We start from the raw sequence: 18595 nt of genomic DNA on the forward strand, positions 1-18595 counted from the left end.
GGCTCAAGAAGAAGCACATGAAGGTCCTGGAGTGGCCCAGCCAGTCTCCAGACCTTAATCCCATAGAAAATCTGTGGAGGGAGCTGAAGGTTCGGGTTGCCAAACATCAGCCTCGAAACCTTTCTGACTTGGAGAGGATCTGCAAAGAGGAGTGGGACAACATCCCCCCTGGGTTGTGTGCAAACCTGGTGGCCAACTACAAGAAACGTCTGACCTCTGTGATTGCCAACAAGGGTTTTGCCACCAAGTACTAAGACATCTTTTGTGAAGGGATCGAATACTTATTTCCCTCGCTACAATGCAAATCCATCGCTGACTTTTGGGCACTGGGCTTTTGAGGGTTTGTTTGTTGTTATTCTGTCTCTCACAGCTACAATAAACCTACCATTCCAATTATAGTCTGGTCATTTCTGTGTCAGAGGGCAAACGGACAAAATCAGCAGGGGATCAAATACTTATTTCCCTCACTGTATGCAAGTGTAGAATTGTCCAGGAGGTCCAACACAGATGCGTTGGACTTCAGAAGATGAAACTTGTCAGAAATAAGGGGGCTGGTAAAAAAGGAAGCTGAAAGGGAAAGGTCACTCCAGGATCAAATAACTCCAGAAAGCATGGAACTTATTTAAAACCACAATACTAGAAGCTCAGTTGGAATGTATACCAAAAAGAAGGAAAGGTACCATCAAGTTCAGGAGGATTTCAGCATGGCTAACAAGCAGAGTCAAGAAAGCTATAAAAGGGAAGAGGACTTCCTTCAGAAAATGGGAGTCCTGCCCAAATGATGAGAACAGGAAGGAACAAACTCTGGCAAAAGAAATGTAAGGAGACAATAAGTGATGCAAAAAGACAAGTTTGAAGAGCACATAGCTAGAAGCATCAAGGAACAAAAACTTATTTAAATATATCAGAAGTAGAAAACCTGCCAGGGAGGCAGTTGGACCCTTATTTGATGAGGGCATGAAATGGATTATTGAGGAGGATAAGGAGATTGCAGAGAAGCTGAATGAGTTCTTTGCATCTGTCTTCATGGCGGAGGATATTGACCATGTGCCCTCCCCAGAATAGAGGTTTTCAGGTTTAGAGGCTGAAGAATTGGGTGAATTTGAGGTGACAAGGGAAGATGTTCTAAACCATCTTGAAAAACTAAAAATTAACAAATCGCCAGGGCCAGATAGCATCCACCCAAGAGTTCTGAAGGAACTCAAATGTGAAATTGCTGGTCTCCTAGTAAAAATATGTAACTTGTCCCTATAATCAGGCTCCATACCAGTGGACTGGGAAATAGTCAGTGTAATTCCAATTTTCAAAAAGGGACCCAGGAAATTACAGGTCGGTCAGCTTAACTTCGGTGTCCAATAAACTGATGGAAAGAATACTTAAGGACAATATTGTTAAACATAAAGAAAAAAAGCCTTGCTGAAGGAGAACCCCTGTGGCTTCTGCAAGGGTGTCTTGCCTCACTAACCTTTTGCAATTTTTTGGAGAGTGTCATGTGGAGAATGCTGATTCAGTTGACATAGTATACTTGGACTTCCAAAAAAAGCTTTTGACAAAGTTCCCCACCAAAGGCTCTTGAGTAAAGGTCATGTGATAAGGGGACATGTTCATGTGTGGATAGGTAACTGGTTGAAGGACAGGAAACTGAGGGTAGGAATAAATGGACAGTTTTCACAATGGAGGGAACTATGTAGTGAGGTCCCCCAGGGATCTGTACTGGACTAGTGCTCTTTAACCTGTCCATAAATGAGCTAGAAGTTGTGGTAAGCACCGAAGTGGCCAAATTTGCAGATGATACTAAACTATTTAGGGTAGTGAAATCCACAACATATTGTGAGGAGCTCCAAAAAGCTCTCTCCAAACTGGGGGAGTAGCCAACAAAATGGCAAATGCGGTTCAATGTAAAAAAGACGACACCTAACTTCACATATATACAGATGGGATCTGAGCTGTTGTCCAGGAGAGAGATCTTGAGGTCGTGATGGATAGCTCATTGAAAGTGCAGACTCAGTGTGTGGAAACTGTGGAAAAGGCCAATTCCATGCTAGGGATCATTAGGAAGGGGACTGAAAATAAAAATGCTAATATTATAATGCCCTTATAGAAATCTATGGTGCGGCCACATCTGGAGTACTGCTTACAGCTTTGGTCACCATATCTTAAGGATATTGTAAAATAAGAGGTTCAGAAGAGGGCAACCAAGATTATCAGGGACCTGGAGCACCTTCTTTATGACGCTAGCCTACTTGGAAGAGAGGCATCTAAGGGGAAACATGATCGAGGTATATAAAATTATGTGTGGAATGGAGTGGACAGGGAAATTTTTCTCTGTCTCACTAAAACCAGGGGTCATGCCATGAAACCGAACATCAGGAAATTTAGGACTGACAAGAGGAAGTACTTTTTCACACAGTGCATAATTAATTGATGGAATTCTTTTCCATGTGATGTGGTGATAGCCACCAGCTTGGACAACTTTAAAAGGGGCTTAGACAAATTCATTGAGGTGGAGAGATGAACTGGTCTTGTGGTAGCAAGCACGACTTGTCCCCTTAGCTAAGCAGGGTCTGTCCTGGTTACACATGAATGGGAGACTACATGTGTGAGCACTGTAAGATATTCTGTAAGATAGGGCTGAGAAAGAGTCCTGCCTTCAGCCTTGGAGAAGCTGCTGCCAGTCTGTGTAGACAATACTGAGCTAGATGGACCTATAGTCTGACTCAGTATATGCCAGCTTCCTGTGTTCCTATGAGGACAGGTCTATCAATGGGTACTAGTCTGGTGGCTGTGGGCCACCTCCAGCCTCAGAGGCACAATGTCTCTCAATACCAGTTCCAGGGGAGCAGCAGCAGGAGAGGATATTCCCTCACTTCTTGCCTGTGGGCTCCCCAGAGGCATATGGGGGCCACTCTGTGAAACAGGATGCTGGACTAAATAGGCCTTGGGCTAGGGCTAGAACCTGGAAGTCTGCCTCTTTAAGGCTTGCACTCTCCAAACAAGAAATAGCAGCCTGAGCTCAGAGATACTTAAGGGCTCAGTCTATCTCTGACTGATATTGAGTCAACTTGCTTCCTTGGACCTCTTCAAGAACCTGCAGATGGGCCTTTCCTCTTGGGAATGAAGGTAAGACATTAGCATTAGTCAATGATTTACTTAAACTGCCACCCACCTTGGCCCATTTTATAGCAGATAATTCTTTTAGTATCTTATGGTACTGAGATAGCTCAAGCACTAGCCTTGAATAGAGGTGAAATTTCTTCACATGATTGTGCACTGTACCCTAATGCCAATGCAACAACTAGTCTTGATGCTACCCAATTCAATTCCATGATATCATGCATACATGCTCTAGTAATAGATAATTAGATAACTGATAACAGATAATAGATAACCGCCTTGGGGTTGTCTTTTAACGAAAGGCGGTATAGAAATGCAACAATAAATAAAAATAAATAAATAAATAATGAACTCCCCTCAATTTCTAAATTTCACTGATTTAGATTCTCATGAACGTTTCCTCCAAGATTGAAGGGTTTCCGTGATCTATATAAAGTAATTAATGTTACCCAAACTCTGCTTTTGTATGTACCTTAATTTCCCTCCTAGAATTGCTAGAAGACCAAGGTTTCCCTTTCTTACACACTGCTGCCAAACTGATTCCCTAGCAAGAATGCTATCTGGTACAGATTAACCAAGGGAAATACTTCCTTAAGAATGGGTTGCAAGTTTGAAAATGGAAAATGTTTTCCATTAATTTTATTTGGAAGATGCCCTAGGTCAATTCTTTGTGCTCTTTCAGTGACAAGATCTCAGTCTCTTTTTACAAACAGATGCAGCTTTAAAGTGCACTGTCAAACTTCATAAATTCTAGTGTTTTGTTTTTTTTGCTAGGAACAAAGCTTTTATTCTTATAATTTCAGCAAATAATGAAATCTATCAGCCACAGATGAATGCATCAATTTATCTTAATTTCTGAAAATACACTGTCTCTTTCAGTTAAACATCATTTTCTGTCACACAATACAAGAAAGAGATGTATTTTGCTGTGATTAATGAGAGTGAATTTAGTTCACCATAAATTATCATCTCTGGTCTGAAATAACATACTGTATTTCAGAGAGAGAGAGAGAGAGAGAGAGAGAGAGAGAGAGAGAGCAGATGAATGAAGTAGTCTTATTTCTGAAGATCAAGCAACGAGTGTCTGCTCCAGCATTCCAAAGACAAAGAGCTTGCAGAATCACTGTCATCACTCTTGGAAATGGCTGTTTTAGAAAAGGTCCAAGCTGGAAAAGATGAATACTGCTACTACCCCCTCCTGCAGCGAATTACATTATTACATAATTTCTCCATACACAATAGTAAAAAGGATAAATGGAACTAACTGTAAAGGAATCTCAAGGGGAAAACAAGAAACCTCCAATGTGTCTTTATTACTCAGTTTTTTGTAAATAAACGATGGGAAGAAAATATCATTTACTGCTTGTTATTTGCCAAATGATTTTAGTTTGATGAATCCAGATTCGGGGAACTATTGGGAAGCAGAAAACAAATGGATCTAATTATCAGGAGAAGATGTTTTGCCACTACCAAGGATAAATTATTTATTGCATTCTTTGGTAGCTCGGTTGGATTCATGTGGCTTATTCAAATGGACACAGGACCTACTCAAACCATTACATGTATGATCTCAGAGGCAATTGCAAACTGGTTAAGTCTAAAGAAAGTACAAAAGCAATGTGAAAAGGGGAAGTTTTGAAAATGGCAGTGAAGCTATTTATCAAGACTTTGTATCCAGTGTTCCCTCTGCGTGTGCGCTCACACATTATTTGATGTCCGCTCAGTTAATTTTAGATCCTACTCAGGTTGAATCAAGAACGCCCCACTCTGATTGCATATATACACACAGTGCCTTGATACTGCCGCCCAGAACAAATTCTGCACACAGATGAAAAAAAAATCAGAACACTGCTTGTATAAATTCAATATCTTACAATATCCTACAATATCTTGTAGTTTTAATTACAACAAGAACTGCAGCAGGATCCAAAAAGTCTCCCACTTATTTTGGTTAACACAGAGATCACATAGATCAATGCAGTACTGTGACTCGAGTGCAACATTTTTCATTTCTTTCATTAACTCCGACCTACCCACACCTACTAGAGCAATAGTGAGTATCCCTTTGCCTCTTCTCCCCCTTCTGCCTTCTTTCCCCCCTCTTTTTCTTTCTCTCCTTTCTTCCCTCTTCACTCCCCAACCCGTGCTGTGGGGAGAAGGGAGGGCTGGGCTCAGGGGCAGGGTGAGGAGTGGGGAACTGGGAAAGGCATTGTAAAATACAAAATGTCAAAAAACATTAAAAATTTTTAAATAAATTCTCACCAGTGGCTTATTCATTTAAGAAAAAATAGAAAAAAATTCTCACCAGTGGCTTATTCATTTTCATTTAAGATAAATTCATAGGAATTGACTCATCTACTCAGGTTCATGCCACCAAAAAACTTAAACACCTCCTCCAAATGTGTTGTCTCCTCAAATGTGTGGACACATCTTTCCATAGTTACTACTTTGACAATCCTTGTGATCAGTAACAAGGAAGAAATAAGGGGCATCATCCACACTAGTCAGTTATCACTAGGTGTCATCGATATTAAGAATAAAATCACTCCTTTCCTTTAGTCATTTTGATTCAGCTCTGGCCTAGAAAAAGATGACCTTATCTTTAACCTTTTCATCTGAAACTTCATGCTTGTGTTTTTCAGCATGTTTTAAAGCTATAGTAGTCAGCTATCTGGTTGCCCTCTATTGCTCAAATAAAAGATTAGTAAAGGAATGTATAACTATATGTAAGGGATTAATTATATATCTGAGCTGGAGTAATATACCACGAGGAGGAACAATGGAAAGCTCTACATGAGAGCCTGTTCTCTATTAATAGAAGGAATTATTTCTCCAGTATTACACACACACACACACGCACACGCACACGCACACGCACACGCACAATACACACATACCCCTCCCAAATGGAGAGAAAGGTTGTTTTTTAGCACCTCGCTTGTCTCTCTGGCCAGTTTGCAAGTATGGCTATGGTAAGGTTTTGAATTATCAATGTAATGCTTCTAAAAATATTTTTATATAGAGTCTTTTGTAATCAATTTTATTTTGATGTCTTATGCTTTGTCTATATTTTACATTCTATATATGTTGTAGCAGAAACTTGTTTTCTAGAATGCTTATTTTATATTGTCAACACAAGACTGTAGTGAACACCAGCTCACATAGTGGCGTATTCTCTAAATTGGAGCTTTGTATACGTTTCCCTGATATATCTCAAGGCTAGTCTGGATACTAAAGGTGTGAAAAGTCATCTAATTAGAGGCAATCTGCAAAATAAGCACCACTGAAATCAATGAGACAAGTTAGTCATGACTAAATTAAATCCCTTTAATTTCAGGGACTTAGTCATCACTAATTTAGTCTGCATGCTGCACAAGATCTTGAAGATGAGTATTTGTTACCGATCCAACTCTTGTATCTGTGTGCTTCCTGTCTGAAATATTTTGATCTGAATAACAAAGAGAAACTTTAGTAGCTTGTCATATTTTTCTCTGGAAAGAGAGAACTTCAATCTCTTATTTATTCAACCCTTTCTGTTCTGCCTTTCAGATCCTCAATGGAGCCACAAGGTACTTAGCAACTTCTTTAAACACAATACAATCTTATAATAAATTATAAAACCAAAAAGAAGAGAAATAAGAAGCTTTAGTACTCAAAATTAATCACTAGCTGTAAAATGCCAACCAGAGTTCTGGCAATAATTTAAAGTCACAAGAAATTATTCCACACCTAGGTGATGGCTACTATGTGAAACATGAATAGGTCTTTGACATTGTAAAGGTCAAGTCTGCCAAGTTGATTTTGACTCCTGGTGCCCACAGAGCCCTGAGGTTGTCTTTGGAATAATACAGGAGAGGTGAACCATTGCCTCCTCCCATGCAGTATGAGATGATGCCTTTCAGCATCTTCCTATATTGCTGCTGCCTGATATAGCACCAGTAGGGATTCGAACCAGCAACCTTCTGCTTGTTAGTCAAGCATTTCCCCCTGCACCACTTAAGGTGACATTGTAATAAAGACTATACTGTACAGAGAAGTATATAGAAACTAGCCACACACTTATGTTGCACAGATGCAAAGTGAAATTACCATGTGTGTTTTTTTTTAAAATGCTGGGATAATTCTACTTTATATCGAGTACCCAATTAATTTGTCATACGATTGCTTAGTTTGACCAACTTAGTTGTACATTCATAGATTTCTATTAATTTTACTTTGTATAGCTTTTTTAGTTGTGTGAATATCCAACTTCTAAATTTACATAGGGTAACATCCACAGCAGCACAAGCCATTTTCCTTCCTCCTCCCTACAGCCCCAGGCTCCCAGAAAAGATTTTTCTGAGTACTAAGGGATCTGTGGCAAGAACAAAGGATATGTGATGGGCTGCAGGGGAATTTCCCCCTCCCTGCATCCAGGTCTGTCCCTAGCAGGGTGTGGGGCTGGGGGCAAATCAGCATGTGCAGGGCCTCCTTAACATTTCATGTGATTACAGAATCATACTGACTGATGACATACAGTGTAAATAGCATGAGTGAGGTTATTGGACATGTCCAACTAGCTTGGACATATAGTGCATTTGTAAGAGGGGAGGAATAAAAGCACAACACATGCCCCTTGCCTCACAGTTCTCAGCCAGATCTTCTGGACTGCAAACCAACTTGATCATAGTGCATTTACAGACATATTTGTTTATTCAGCTGTTTACAGTTAGCGCCACTTTCATTAGGTGTGAAGTACTCTCAGAGGTGCACCTAGGTAATTTTGGAGCCTGGACCTAAAGCCCTTTTGTACCCCACTCCCGCAAGGTAAGCATTATCCTCTGCCCACCCCACTCACTTCCCCACAGAGACATCACTAATTTATATGGCTATGTGCGCGCTCTCTCTCTCTCTCCCCCTCCAACACAGGTGCCCGCTGGGGTGCATGCGCATGTGCACACATGCACACACACCCCTCCTCTAAAGGCTAAGCCCTCCAACCCCCTATCTCCAAGAAAGGGCCCAGAGCTCAGGCCCAGATCTGGCAGAACTGAAGAGAAGCAGGTGGTTGGAAGAGACTGAGGAGAAGCTGCCACCTGCGCCTCGGGTTGGGGGCACTGATCTCCTGCTCAGCTCCATGAAGAAGGAAAACAAGTCCCCCTTGTGCACTTCTGCCCCCCACCACACTCCCCCCCCAATGAATCCAGCTCCCTAGGTTTCACCTCCTCTCTAGAAAAAGGTGGTGTCAGAAGCAGCTGGGATGAAGAGTAACCCATGCTACTGTCTGTTGCTGCAGCAGCCACCACCACTGCATTCTGAGCACAAACAACAAGAGACACATGCAAAGGACCACTGATTTGGGGGGCAATCCTATAATGCTTACTTAGGAGTAAGCAAACCCCTTTAAAGACAAGTTCCCAGCTCCTGGGTAACTCACCACTCTGAGGCCAAGAATGCAGAGCAGAAACCTCTCAAACAGCCAGCTACCTGTGTTCTCCCTCAAGGGCCCAGCGATCCCTGGCACTGGATTGGTCAGAGCCATCCATCCACTCCACAATGCAGCCTACCTCCAAATTGGGTGGGGGGGGGGCGCAAGGGCAAATGGATGATGGAAAGCAGGAGATTTAAAGGAGAAGTGTGCATGCACAGCAGGCGAGTCTGTGCTCGTTGAACAACTCAGTAACACTTACTAGAGAGTCAACGTGCACAAGATCAGGTTACACGGCTGCACTCCTGTGGGCACTTACTAGCAAGTCAGCCGCCCCTTTGGGCTCAGTGATCGAACTCTCAGTCAAAACTATTACTGAGTTACTACTCGAGCTCAGTGGGAATGACTACTTCTTCCTCTCAGAGAGGAGGCACCGCGTGCACTCCACAGGTGCAGCTTCAGCTGCTTCTGCTGTGTGCAAGGCTGGAGTGAAGGAACTTCCTGATGCACGCGCTCACTCACTCGGTGGCTGTGACGGTGGTGGGATGAAACACGGCGGCATGCTGCAGCAGGCAGCAGCCACCGCCGTGACAGGACAGCTGAGCACCTCCTCTGCTGGGATGAGGGCTGCAGCCCTTGGAGTCACCAAGCCTGTCAGCCCCCGCCCTGCACTAGAGGAGACAGGGGGGGGCATAGACTGGCTGCAGTCACCTCAGTTTCGTGCTATAAACAGATCAGTTGGGCTCGGGAGAAATAGAAATTTCGGGGCGGGGGTTGGGGGGAGAGCAGGGCGAGCTGCTCAGCCAGTGTGCCGAGCGTGGGGCCTGTCTGAGAACAGGGCCTGGGGCAATTGCCCTGGTCACCCCACCCTAAGGATGGCCCTGCCTGTATCCCACACCATCGCCAATCCCAACAGCTTTTCTGGGGGTTGCAGGGTGCATTACAAGAAGAACCACACAACCTTTCTAATTTCAACAATTTTATTTTTTTATGTTAGAAAAATCAAGGGGGAAGCAAGTGCAAATTGGTGCTCCATGCCTAAACATTACTTAGTTATCTATATCTTTTCAAAGGAAGTTTTCAAATATAGCTCACCTTAAATGATATTTCATATTGTTCTCCTCCCCATATCTCCAGGCCTGCATCATATCCTCCCAGCTCCCAAAACCACTTTCTATCAACTGCAAACAGTCCTCCAGCCATCACAGGAGACCTTACAGTAAAAAATAAAATAAAAATCAGACTCCATATTAAAAACAAATACATACAGAGATCTTGATGAATTACATTATATATCACCACTATGACTTCTTCCAAATTAAATTTTTTTCCCCTAAAGCTGATATCTGCAAAGACCTTGCTTTATAATCTTTTTTTTTTTTTTAATACCATGGAATCAAGTGTTTCTGTCAGAATGAGTGAAGAGACAAAAGGCACACCTTCTCTAATCAAGATCCGGTATCTGGCATATTGATATTCTGCCCTTGTTGGATTTGTTGGCAAAAGACCATAAATCAAACCTAACTTCTCTAGACAAATAGTCTAGAAAACACTAGTACTTCAAAGGCAGGCCTTCAATGTAATGATGCAGCATTTTGACTTAGCAACAAGAGTTGCTGGATACTGCAACATTATTTTTGCATCACTGTGATTCATCATAATTATTCAACAAGCATATTTAACACTACATAAACAGCCTCTGTTTTTACAATGTTTTGCTTGGTACAGCACAAGAGTGCTAAACTATATTTCAGTGAGCATGGTAATGAGTTATATCCAAACTACAAATCAGAATAAGAGACATGGCAGAGGTCACATCTCTTGAATTATAACCTAAAACAGAAGCAAAGAGTAGTTATCTGTCTGAAAACACCAGTGCCAACTCTGCCATGTATGTGACAGCTTAGCTTGTTTGACACCTATTGATACTTTGTTTCAAGGACTTACTCAAAAGGGTCACTAGGGTCAGGTTTCTGTAATTCAGAAGGAATTGGTATCCGCTTGTAATACATCTCCCAGTCAAATGCTCCTCGCATTGCATCTCCAGCTTGTGTTTCATAGCCAAAGTGGTCATGGTCTATTACATCAATCATTGGACAAACAATAGTCTTGCGATTTCGAGCAATGCGGTCTGAGGAATACAGAGAAACGTGTTAAGGTTGTACTTGGTGCTCCCTTTCATCTGTATCAAAGAATGAATCTACAGTACAGCACAAAGAAGGTACTCAGTACTGCTACAGCATGACCACATCCAGCCTTTTTCATCTTGATATCACACCACGCACACAGTTCAGGTTTACATTAAATGCCCCATCTACTAATCACAAACGTCTAAAGTTGTCTGCATTCCAAGTACAGAAGTTCTACTTTAACCTGCAATCTTTTATTTCCTCTACAACAATTATTAACTGTATATAAGCATCACCTGTGAAGGTAACTATTGTCTAAGGCCAAATATATACATTTCAGATGGATTTATTTTTCACCAACACAAATCAAACTGAAACTCCTACTTTGGTGGGGTGGGGGAAGCAGTTTGACAGTTTAGTGCTATCTGTATTGTGCTTGTGAAAGTGAAGTCTCAGGCAGCAGTTTGCTGAGCTGGTGTGTGCCGTTCATGAATATTCTAACTGTTCAGGAATCAAAGCTCACAATCTGACTAGCTTCGGTCACCTTTTGTGACAGAAGGGTATAGCACCAGTTTGGTGGAGAGGGAGGAGATTAGAACCATACACAGGTGTAGCTTTGAGGGATAGATGCTGGTTTGGGAACAGATCCCATAAGCAGGAAAACTATGGGGCAACGAGTCCAGAAACAAGGCCATTTAAGGAAGGGTGTGGAATAAGCAATGTGAGGAACTGGAATTAAATGAATGGCAGAAGAGTCAGAAGCCTCTGAAGAAGAAATAAGGTATGTATAGACAGGAGAAGAAAGCAAGTCTATCACTGGCAATGTGGAACTTACATGTTTAGAGGAAATATACCTGAATAGCAGTTGTTGTGGAGCAGGAGTTACTCGCCAGTTGTTGTAGTAACCTTTATAGTTACTACAACAGTAGGCACTGCAGCTTCTGAGGCATCTCTCATTCCAGAGGCATCTGGCCGGCCACTGTGGGAAACAGTTATGTTGGACTAGATGGGCCTTTAATCTGATCCAGCAGGGATCTTCTTAGGGTGTATCCAGACTGCAAGAAATTGTAGGCTCTCTCACAAGTTGCTAACGTGGTCTGATTGGCTGTACACACAGTCCCCTAGGCTTTCACTCTCCTCCCGTTTGCTTTCTTCTTCCCTGGCCACAAGTAAAGCAAGGAGTGTGATGCTAGCAGCACCACCTGCCAGCCATACTGATTTTAACCATACTACTTCTGTGATGATTACAGGTTAATCACTGAATGTAAGAGCTGGCTGGCAGGGGGCGCTGCTAGCATTGCACAAGCTCCCTGTTCTACTTGTGGCCCGGGAATAAAAGCAGGCAGAGTGAAAACCTGTGAGTACACACACACAGTGTACAGCAGAGTGTACAGCCAGTCTGATCGCACTGGCAAATTGCAGGAAAGCGCACAATTTATTACGCTTTGGACAAACCCAAGGGCACTTAGTGGCTGTGCATTATTGGCAGAAAGGAACTGGACAGGAGAGTGAGGCCTGGCTGTATTGTGGAAAAGGGGACACAGGGTTCCTATGACAGCCAGACCTTGACATTGCAGATGTACAGGTAGACCTCGCTATTAAGTGGTCCCAACATCTGTGGTTCTGCGTATCCGTGGTCAGGCACGGAAATCTGTGGTCAGGCATGGAAATAATGCAGAAGTTTGCAGACTGGACAAACTGGGGCCATTCTGGAAGTCCCCTTCTGCTTACACCACAGTTCTCCAGCAGATGAGAGACATACTCATCATGCATCCATAGCACTGGCAAACACCCCACACACTACCAGCAAATACAAGAGCATATGTATGCGCCCCAATCAGCTCTTCAAGGGTGGAGGCGAGGAGACCGATTCAAATCCTCTGCTCCCCAGACTGTAGATTTATTAAAACATGTAAATAATATAAATCCCATTGAAATAAATTTTATGACTACAAATTGCATTGTGATTTCAAACTGTGTGGCTAGCTTATTGGATGATTTGCATATGTCATTTCAAATAAACCCTAGCACTTCTCATATTCTCCGAAGTTAAGGGATTTAATCCCCCACTGCACCTTTGTACAGTCTGTAAGTTATCTAGCACAAGTAGTTCAAAATCCAAAATAAGAATGCTGCTGCTAAGAACAGGACTAACACTAGCTCTGGTGGGCTCCAACAAGGACCCTTCTGCAGATTCCTTCACAGCAACTGTGGCAATCACCTCAGTTGCTATCAGCTGTCACACTTGTTTAGTGTTATTTCCTGCACTATTTTTCTCTAAATGTAGAGAGGAAAAAGACGATAAAATATAGGAGATTAGCAGAGCAGCAAGGATCACTGCACAGCACATATATAGGGAGCAACTTAGGCTCTGTTCAGATGGTGCTCTCCTCAAACTATGCCTTATTCAGGCCCCAATCTGCCCCCCTTCCATAGGGAAAGATAATTAGTCAATTGTGCTCAAACATGTTTATTTGAATATGGGATCAAGGAGATTATTTGAGGAACATTTTGCTAAAAGCATCAAGGGGAATAATAAAAACTTCTTTAAATACATCAGAAGCAGGAAACCTGCAAGATTGATCTGTTAAGGTTTCTCAGTGTTGGGTCCTCAGATGTTATTGGATTTCAACACCCATAATCCCCAACCCCAGTGGCCGTTGGTTGGGGATTATGGGAGTTCAAGTCCAATAACATCTGGGGACCTGACCCAACATTGAGAATCCATGTGTTAGATGAAGGCATAAAAGGGAGTATTAAGGAGGATATGGAGATTGCAGAGAAGCTAAATGAGTTCTTTGCATGACAGAGGATATGGAGTGTGAATACAGAGGATTCCTGTGCCTGAACTGAGCTTCTCAGGGACAGAGGCTAAAGAACTGAGTCAGATAGAAGTGATGAGATGATGTTCTAAACTATCTGAAGAAAAAAACACCACACCAATAAGTCTTTAGGGCCAGGTGGCATCCACCCGAAAGTCCTTAAAGAATTCATATGTGAAATTGGTGACCTCTTTGCAAAAATATCTCTATATATAATCCTCTAAGGCATACCCATGGCTAATCCCATGTGTGGCTGCTCTCAAGAATTTGCGAGAAGAAGCACCATGGTGATTGGGCAGTGGAGATTTCATACGCAGATAGGGCAGATAGGGAGGAGGAGCTTGTGAGAACAGAAGCACCATGGTGTTTGAGCAGTGGAGATTCCATATGCAGATAGGGAAGAGGAGCCTGTGAGAGCAGAAGCATCATGATGATTGGGCAGTGGAGATTCCCTATGCAGATAGGGATGAGGAGCCTGTGATGGTTAAGGTAAGTTGGAATGCAACTGTTACTGGTTGGAAGATGTTCTTGATTGTAAGGGAGAGGAATCTATCTATCTATAAATAAAAGGATAGTGGGCAGGGGTCTGCAAAGATAGGGGTCGTGAGGGAGGAAAGAGCCCCTTCAGGAGAAGGAGGCTGCTGTTATGTGAATTAGATGAGGAAAAAGATGAACAAGATCTGTTAACTCAGGAAGGGAGATAGCGGGGGGAGAGAAAGAACGAAAGGAGGGGAAGAGTGAGTGGAGGAGAGAAATAAGGTCTGTTAACTCAGGAAGGGGGAGGGGGGAGGAGAAAGAAAGGAAGAGGGGAAGAAGGCAGGGCGAGGGACAGGCCCGAGCCTGTCGGTGGCCTGAGGGGAGCGAGTGGGAACGAGGGGAATGAGTGGCCATGGCAGAGTCTACTGGCAGCAAGAAAGCACCCAGTCAACCACTGCTGCTGTTTGGGGCGATCAAGGCCTTTGGTGGAGGGAGGGAGGCAGGCACGCAAGGGACGGGCCCGGGCCTGTCAGTGGCCTGAGGGGAACAAGCGGCCATGGCAGTGGTGGAAGCGAAGAAGGGCCCGATCAGCTGCTACCGCTCCTCCTCCTGCATGGAGGAGCAGGAACGAGGCTTGGGTGCGGGTGGGGAGGTCTCTGGGTTGCAGCTTGGCCAATAGGCTGCAGCCATGACCAAGAGGGGTGAGAGGGATGGAGTAAGGGGATGGAGGAGTGGCCAAGAGGGATGATGGAGATGGAAGCAGAGAGGGATGGAGGAGGAGGAGCAGGAGTGTGGCTCAGGTGAGAGTGGATAGATCTCTGGGGTGAGGGGAGCAATCAAGTACTAGTGTGCAGATGTTCTGCGCAGGTTAAGCTAGTATAACTTATTGCTACAATCCGGCTCTGTACAAGAGGACTGGAAAGCAGCCAATGATTTTTTTAAAAAGGAATCCAGGAGAACCAGAAAACTACAGGCCAGTTAGCTTAATGTCTCTGCAAAGATAAATCTTGCCTCACCAACCTTTTGGAGTTCTTTGAGAGTGTCAACAGGTGCATAAAAATGATCCTTTTGATATAGTATACCTGATCTTCCAAAAAGCTTTTGATAAAGTTCCTCATCAAAGACTCCCGAGAAAACTTAGCAGTCATGGAATAAGGGGGAAAGTACATGTGTGGATTGGTAACTGGTTCGAGGACAGGAAACCAAGGGTAGGTATAAATGGACAGTTCTCTAAATGGAGGGAAGTAAGAAGTGGGGTCCCCAAGGAATCTGTACTGAGACCAGTGCTTTTTAATTTATTCATAAATGATCTAGAAATTGGGGTAAGCAAAGAGGTGGCCAAATCTTCAGATGAGAGCAAACTATTTAGGGTAATGAAATCCAAAACAAATTGTGAGGAGCTCCAAAAGGATCACTCCGAACTTGGTGAGTGGGCAACAAAATGGCAGATGCAGTTCAATGTTAGCAAGTGTGAAGTGATGCATATTGGGGCAACCCCCTGCCCCCACCCCACCCAATTTCACATATACCCCGATGGGATCTGAGCTGTCAGTGATTGACCAGGAGAGATATCTTGGGGTCGTGGTGGATAGCTTGTTGAAAGTGTTGACATAATGTGCAGCAGCTGTGGAAAAGGCCAATTCCATGCTAGCTGTGGAAAAGGCCAATTCCAATTAAGTAGGGCATTGAAAATAAAAGTGTATTATATTATATTATATTATATTATATTATATTATATTATATTATATTATATTATATTATATTATATTATATTATAATACCGTTATACAAATCTATGGTGTGGCCACATTTGGAGTACTTTGTACAGTTCTGGTCACCATACCTCGAAATGGATATTATAGAACTGGAGAAGATGCAGAAGAGGGCAACCAAAATGATCCTTGGCTAGAGATATTCTTTATGGGGGTAAGGCTACCATACCTGGGCCTTTTTATTTTAGAAAAAAGTGACGGGCAATATGATAAGAGGCTATAGAATTATGCATAGTGTGGAGAAAGTGGATAGAGAGAAATTTTTCTCCCTCTCACGTAACACTAGAACCAGGAGTCATCCCATGAAACTGTTTGCCAAGAAATGTAGGACCAACAAAAGGAAGTACTTTTTCACACAACGTATAATTAGCCTATGGAATTCTCCGCCACAAGGTGTGGTGAGGGCCACCAGCCTGGATGGCTTTAAGAATGGCTTAGATAAATTCATGAAAAATAAATCTATCAATGGCTATCTGAGAGCTATAGGCCACCTCCAGCCTCAGAGGCAAGATGCCTCTAAATACCAGTTGCAGCGGAGCAGCAGGAGGAGAGAGGGCATGTCCTCAGCTCTTGCCTGTGGGTTTCCCAGAGGCATCTGGAGGGCCAGAGTATCAAACTGGCCCTCAGTTGGGTCTGATCCAGCAGGTCTGATCCAGCCTTGAGCCTGATACAGCAGGGCTGTTCTCCTGTTCTTATCCAATTTATATCACATTTGATTCAACTGAGACCTCTGTTTTCCTATGTTCATATAAACATGGCATGTCACAATACTTTTATTACTTCTCTTGAAGTTGGGAAGTAAAGGAAAATAATGTTTCTTAGACTCTAGTGGACTAAGAATCCCTCCCCTTATTTATTATCTGTATCATCTTAATAGGGTCTTAGATGAAACAAAGCAGTTGAAGGAAATTTAACCTGTTGTAGAAGTACTATGTAATATGTTTTTATGGTACAGAAAAGCAAATCAAAAATTTTAGGCAACAATTAGAAAATGTTACACACTGAAAGCCCTTTTGGAGTATATTTGAAGACACCGAGTAGGATGGCACCTCAGCTTTTGACGCAACATCAGGTCAATGTCTTACCATCTCAAAACAAAAGCCATCCTATCAAAGGATAATCAGATGGAAGTGAGGGCCCACAGTGAATATATAAGCTGCCTCTTCCAGGCGGCAAAAAGATCCCACCACCCACTCCCACTCCCCAAATAGTAATTTAAATAAATAAATAAATAAATAAATATCAACAGCCCAAGACATCAGGGTCAGGCTAAGAACAATACTTTAATAAGAGGCTTTTAAAATGAAATTATAAGTTTATTGAGCCAGCTTTTAGACTTTAATGTTTCTGAACATATAGTCTAGAAAGGATACAAGACAGCATATCAGGCCTGCTCAACTTTGGCCCCCCAGCTGTTTTTGGACTACAAATCCCACAGTCCCCTGCCACTGTGGCCAACAGCCAGGGATTATGGGAGCTCTAGGCCAACATCTGCAGGAGGGCTTAAGTAAAGCAGGCCTTCAGTACATCAACACTTGTCAAATCAAATTTTATTGGTATGGTCATTCGACCAGCAAAACCATCAACACTTGTATTTATCTGACTGAAAGACAACATTCAAATAGGCTTACCCAACAGGGGTGGCAACCAGTTCACATTGGCCTCACAGTGAGAGTCCAAGAAGGTTATAACATCTCCTATTGCTACCGAAGCCCCCAGCATTCGGGTTCTTATCAATCCTTCTCTCTTCTTTGTTCGAAGGATTCTCACTTTGGGAAATTGGGCTACATAGTCCTCCAAGCGCTTTTTCAGGTGTTCTTAAAAAGAAAGTTAAAAGTTTTTTAGAAAATGTAACACCAATACCTTCTTATCCTTAGAAATATATTTCCAGGACCTAGAATAATGTCTCAGTTAACATCCAATAGCTCTATTATTTTTAAAATATAGGTTTACTGGTGCATCTGGACTTAGAAGTACGGTAAAGTCCTCCCTCTCCAACCGCAGGTTTCCCAATTTTGAGTTTCCGCAACTGGGAGATTGTGGCAGGTCTTGCCAACTGCAACCTGAGTATTTGTCGTTTGGTGAATTTTGTTTTGCAATTTTGTTGGGGGGGGGGGTTGCAATTTTCAGGGGTCCCCTTCACTGCTCTTACTCACTCCTAGTGATTTGGGTGGATTTCCCCCCTATTTTTTACTGTATTTTTCTGTCTTTTTGTGACTGCGATTCCCTGTACCTCCTCTTTGCCATTGATCTCAATGGCTTGTCTACAGCAAATTCGCCAACTGCGAGGTTTCCCCAGAACAGAATCCTCGCAGTTGGTGAGGGATGACTGTATACCATTTCACACAAAACAGTACTAAATGTGAGAAGATTGAAAATGAAGCAGGTGGGAAATAATGCAAGTGCCTGAAATCAAAGCAACACATGAACACCAGCAACATCAAAGCAACATTACAAGCGCCAACAGAGAGCCCACCATCCAGCAGCAAGGCCAAAAAGATATAATCGCCAGATAGATCTTCCAGCATATTCTGTGTTGGCTTAAAAATAGGGCCATTGTCATTTCTTCATTTTATCTACAAACCTTAGGTTAAAAAAGTCCATTTAGTGTTTACTAACCCATCAAACAATTATACACACAATTAAAGAACACAAATCAATTAAAACCACACAGATGAGTAATTACAGGTGGCCCTCATTATCCATGGACTCGCAGATCCTGGTTTCGCATATCCACAGTTGGGTCTTAAAAACCCAGTTTCTTTATCAGTGATTTTCTCCTCTTATTTCTGCCTCCGTTAACTTTTTTTTTGGGGGGGGGGAGGCTTTTTTAAATGTGTGAATCTAACCCCTAGATTCCCATAGGGTCAAGGT

The 18595-nt window shown here is 42.7% G+C and overlaps 1 protein-coding gene across 3 annotated transcripts in view; it reads right to left on the reverse strand.

Moving 5' to 3' along the window:
• The window catches only part of GALNT10 (polypeptide N-acetylgalactosaminyltransferase 10), a 114724-nt gene that overhangs the window by 49672 nt on the left and 46457 nt on the right, over window positions 1-18595 (reverse strand). For all 3 annotated transcript variants that reach the window (XM_053289637.1, XM_053289636.1, XM_053289638.1), the window contains exons 5-7: window positions 17353-17538; window positions 10469-10652; window positions 9617-9734 (exon numbers count right to left, since the gene is read on the reverse strand). In XM_053289637.1, the coding sequence (XP_053145612.1) occupies window positions 9617-9734; window positions 10469-10652; window positions 17353-17538 (488 nt within the window). The remainder of the gene's footprint in view (window positions 1-9616; window positions 9735-10468; window positions 10653-17352; window positions 17539-18595) is intronic.

The sequence above is a fragment of the Hemicordylus capensis genome, chromosome 2, assembly GCF_027244095.1.
Source record: "Hemicordylus capensis ecotype Gifberg chromosome 2, rHemCap1.1.pri, whole genome shotgun sequence".
Classification (NCBI taxonomy): domain Eukaryota; kingdom Metazoa; phylum Chordata; class Lepidosauria; order Squamata; family Cordylidae; genus Hemicordylus; species Hemicordylus capensis.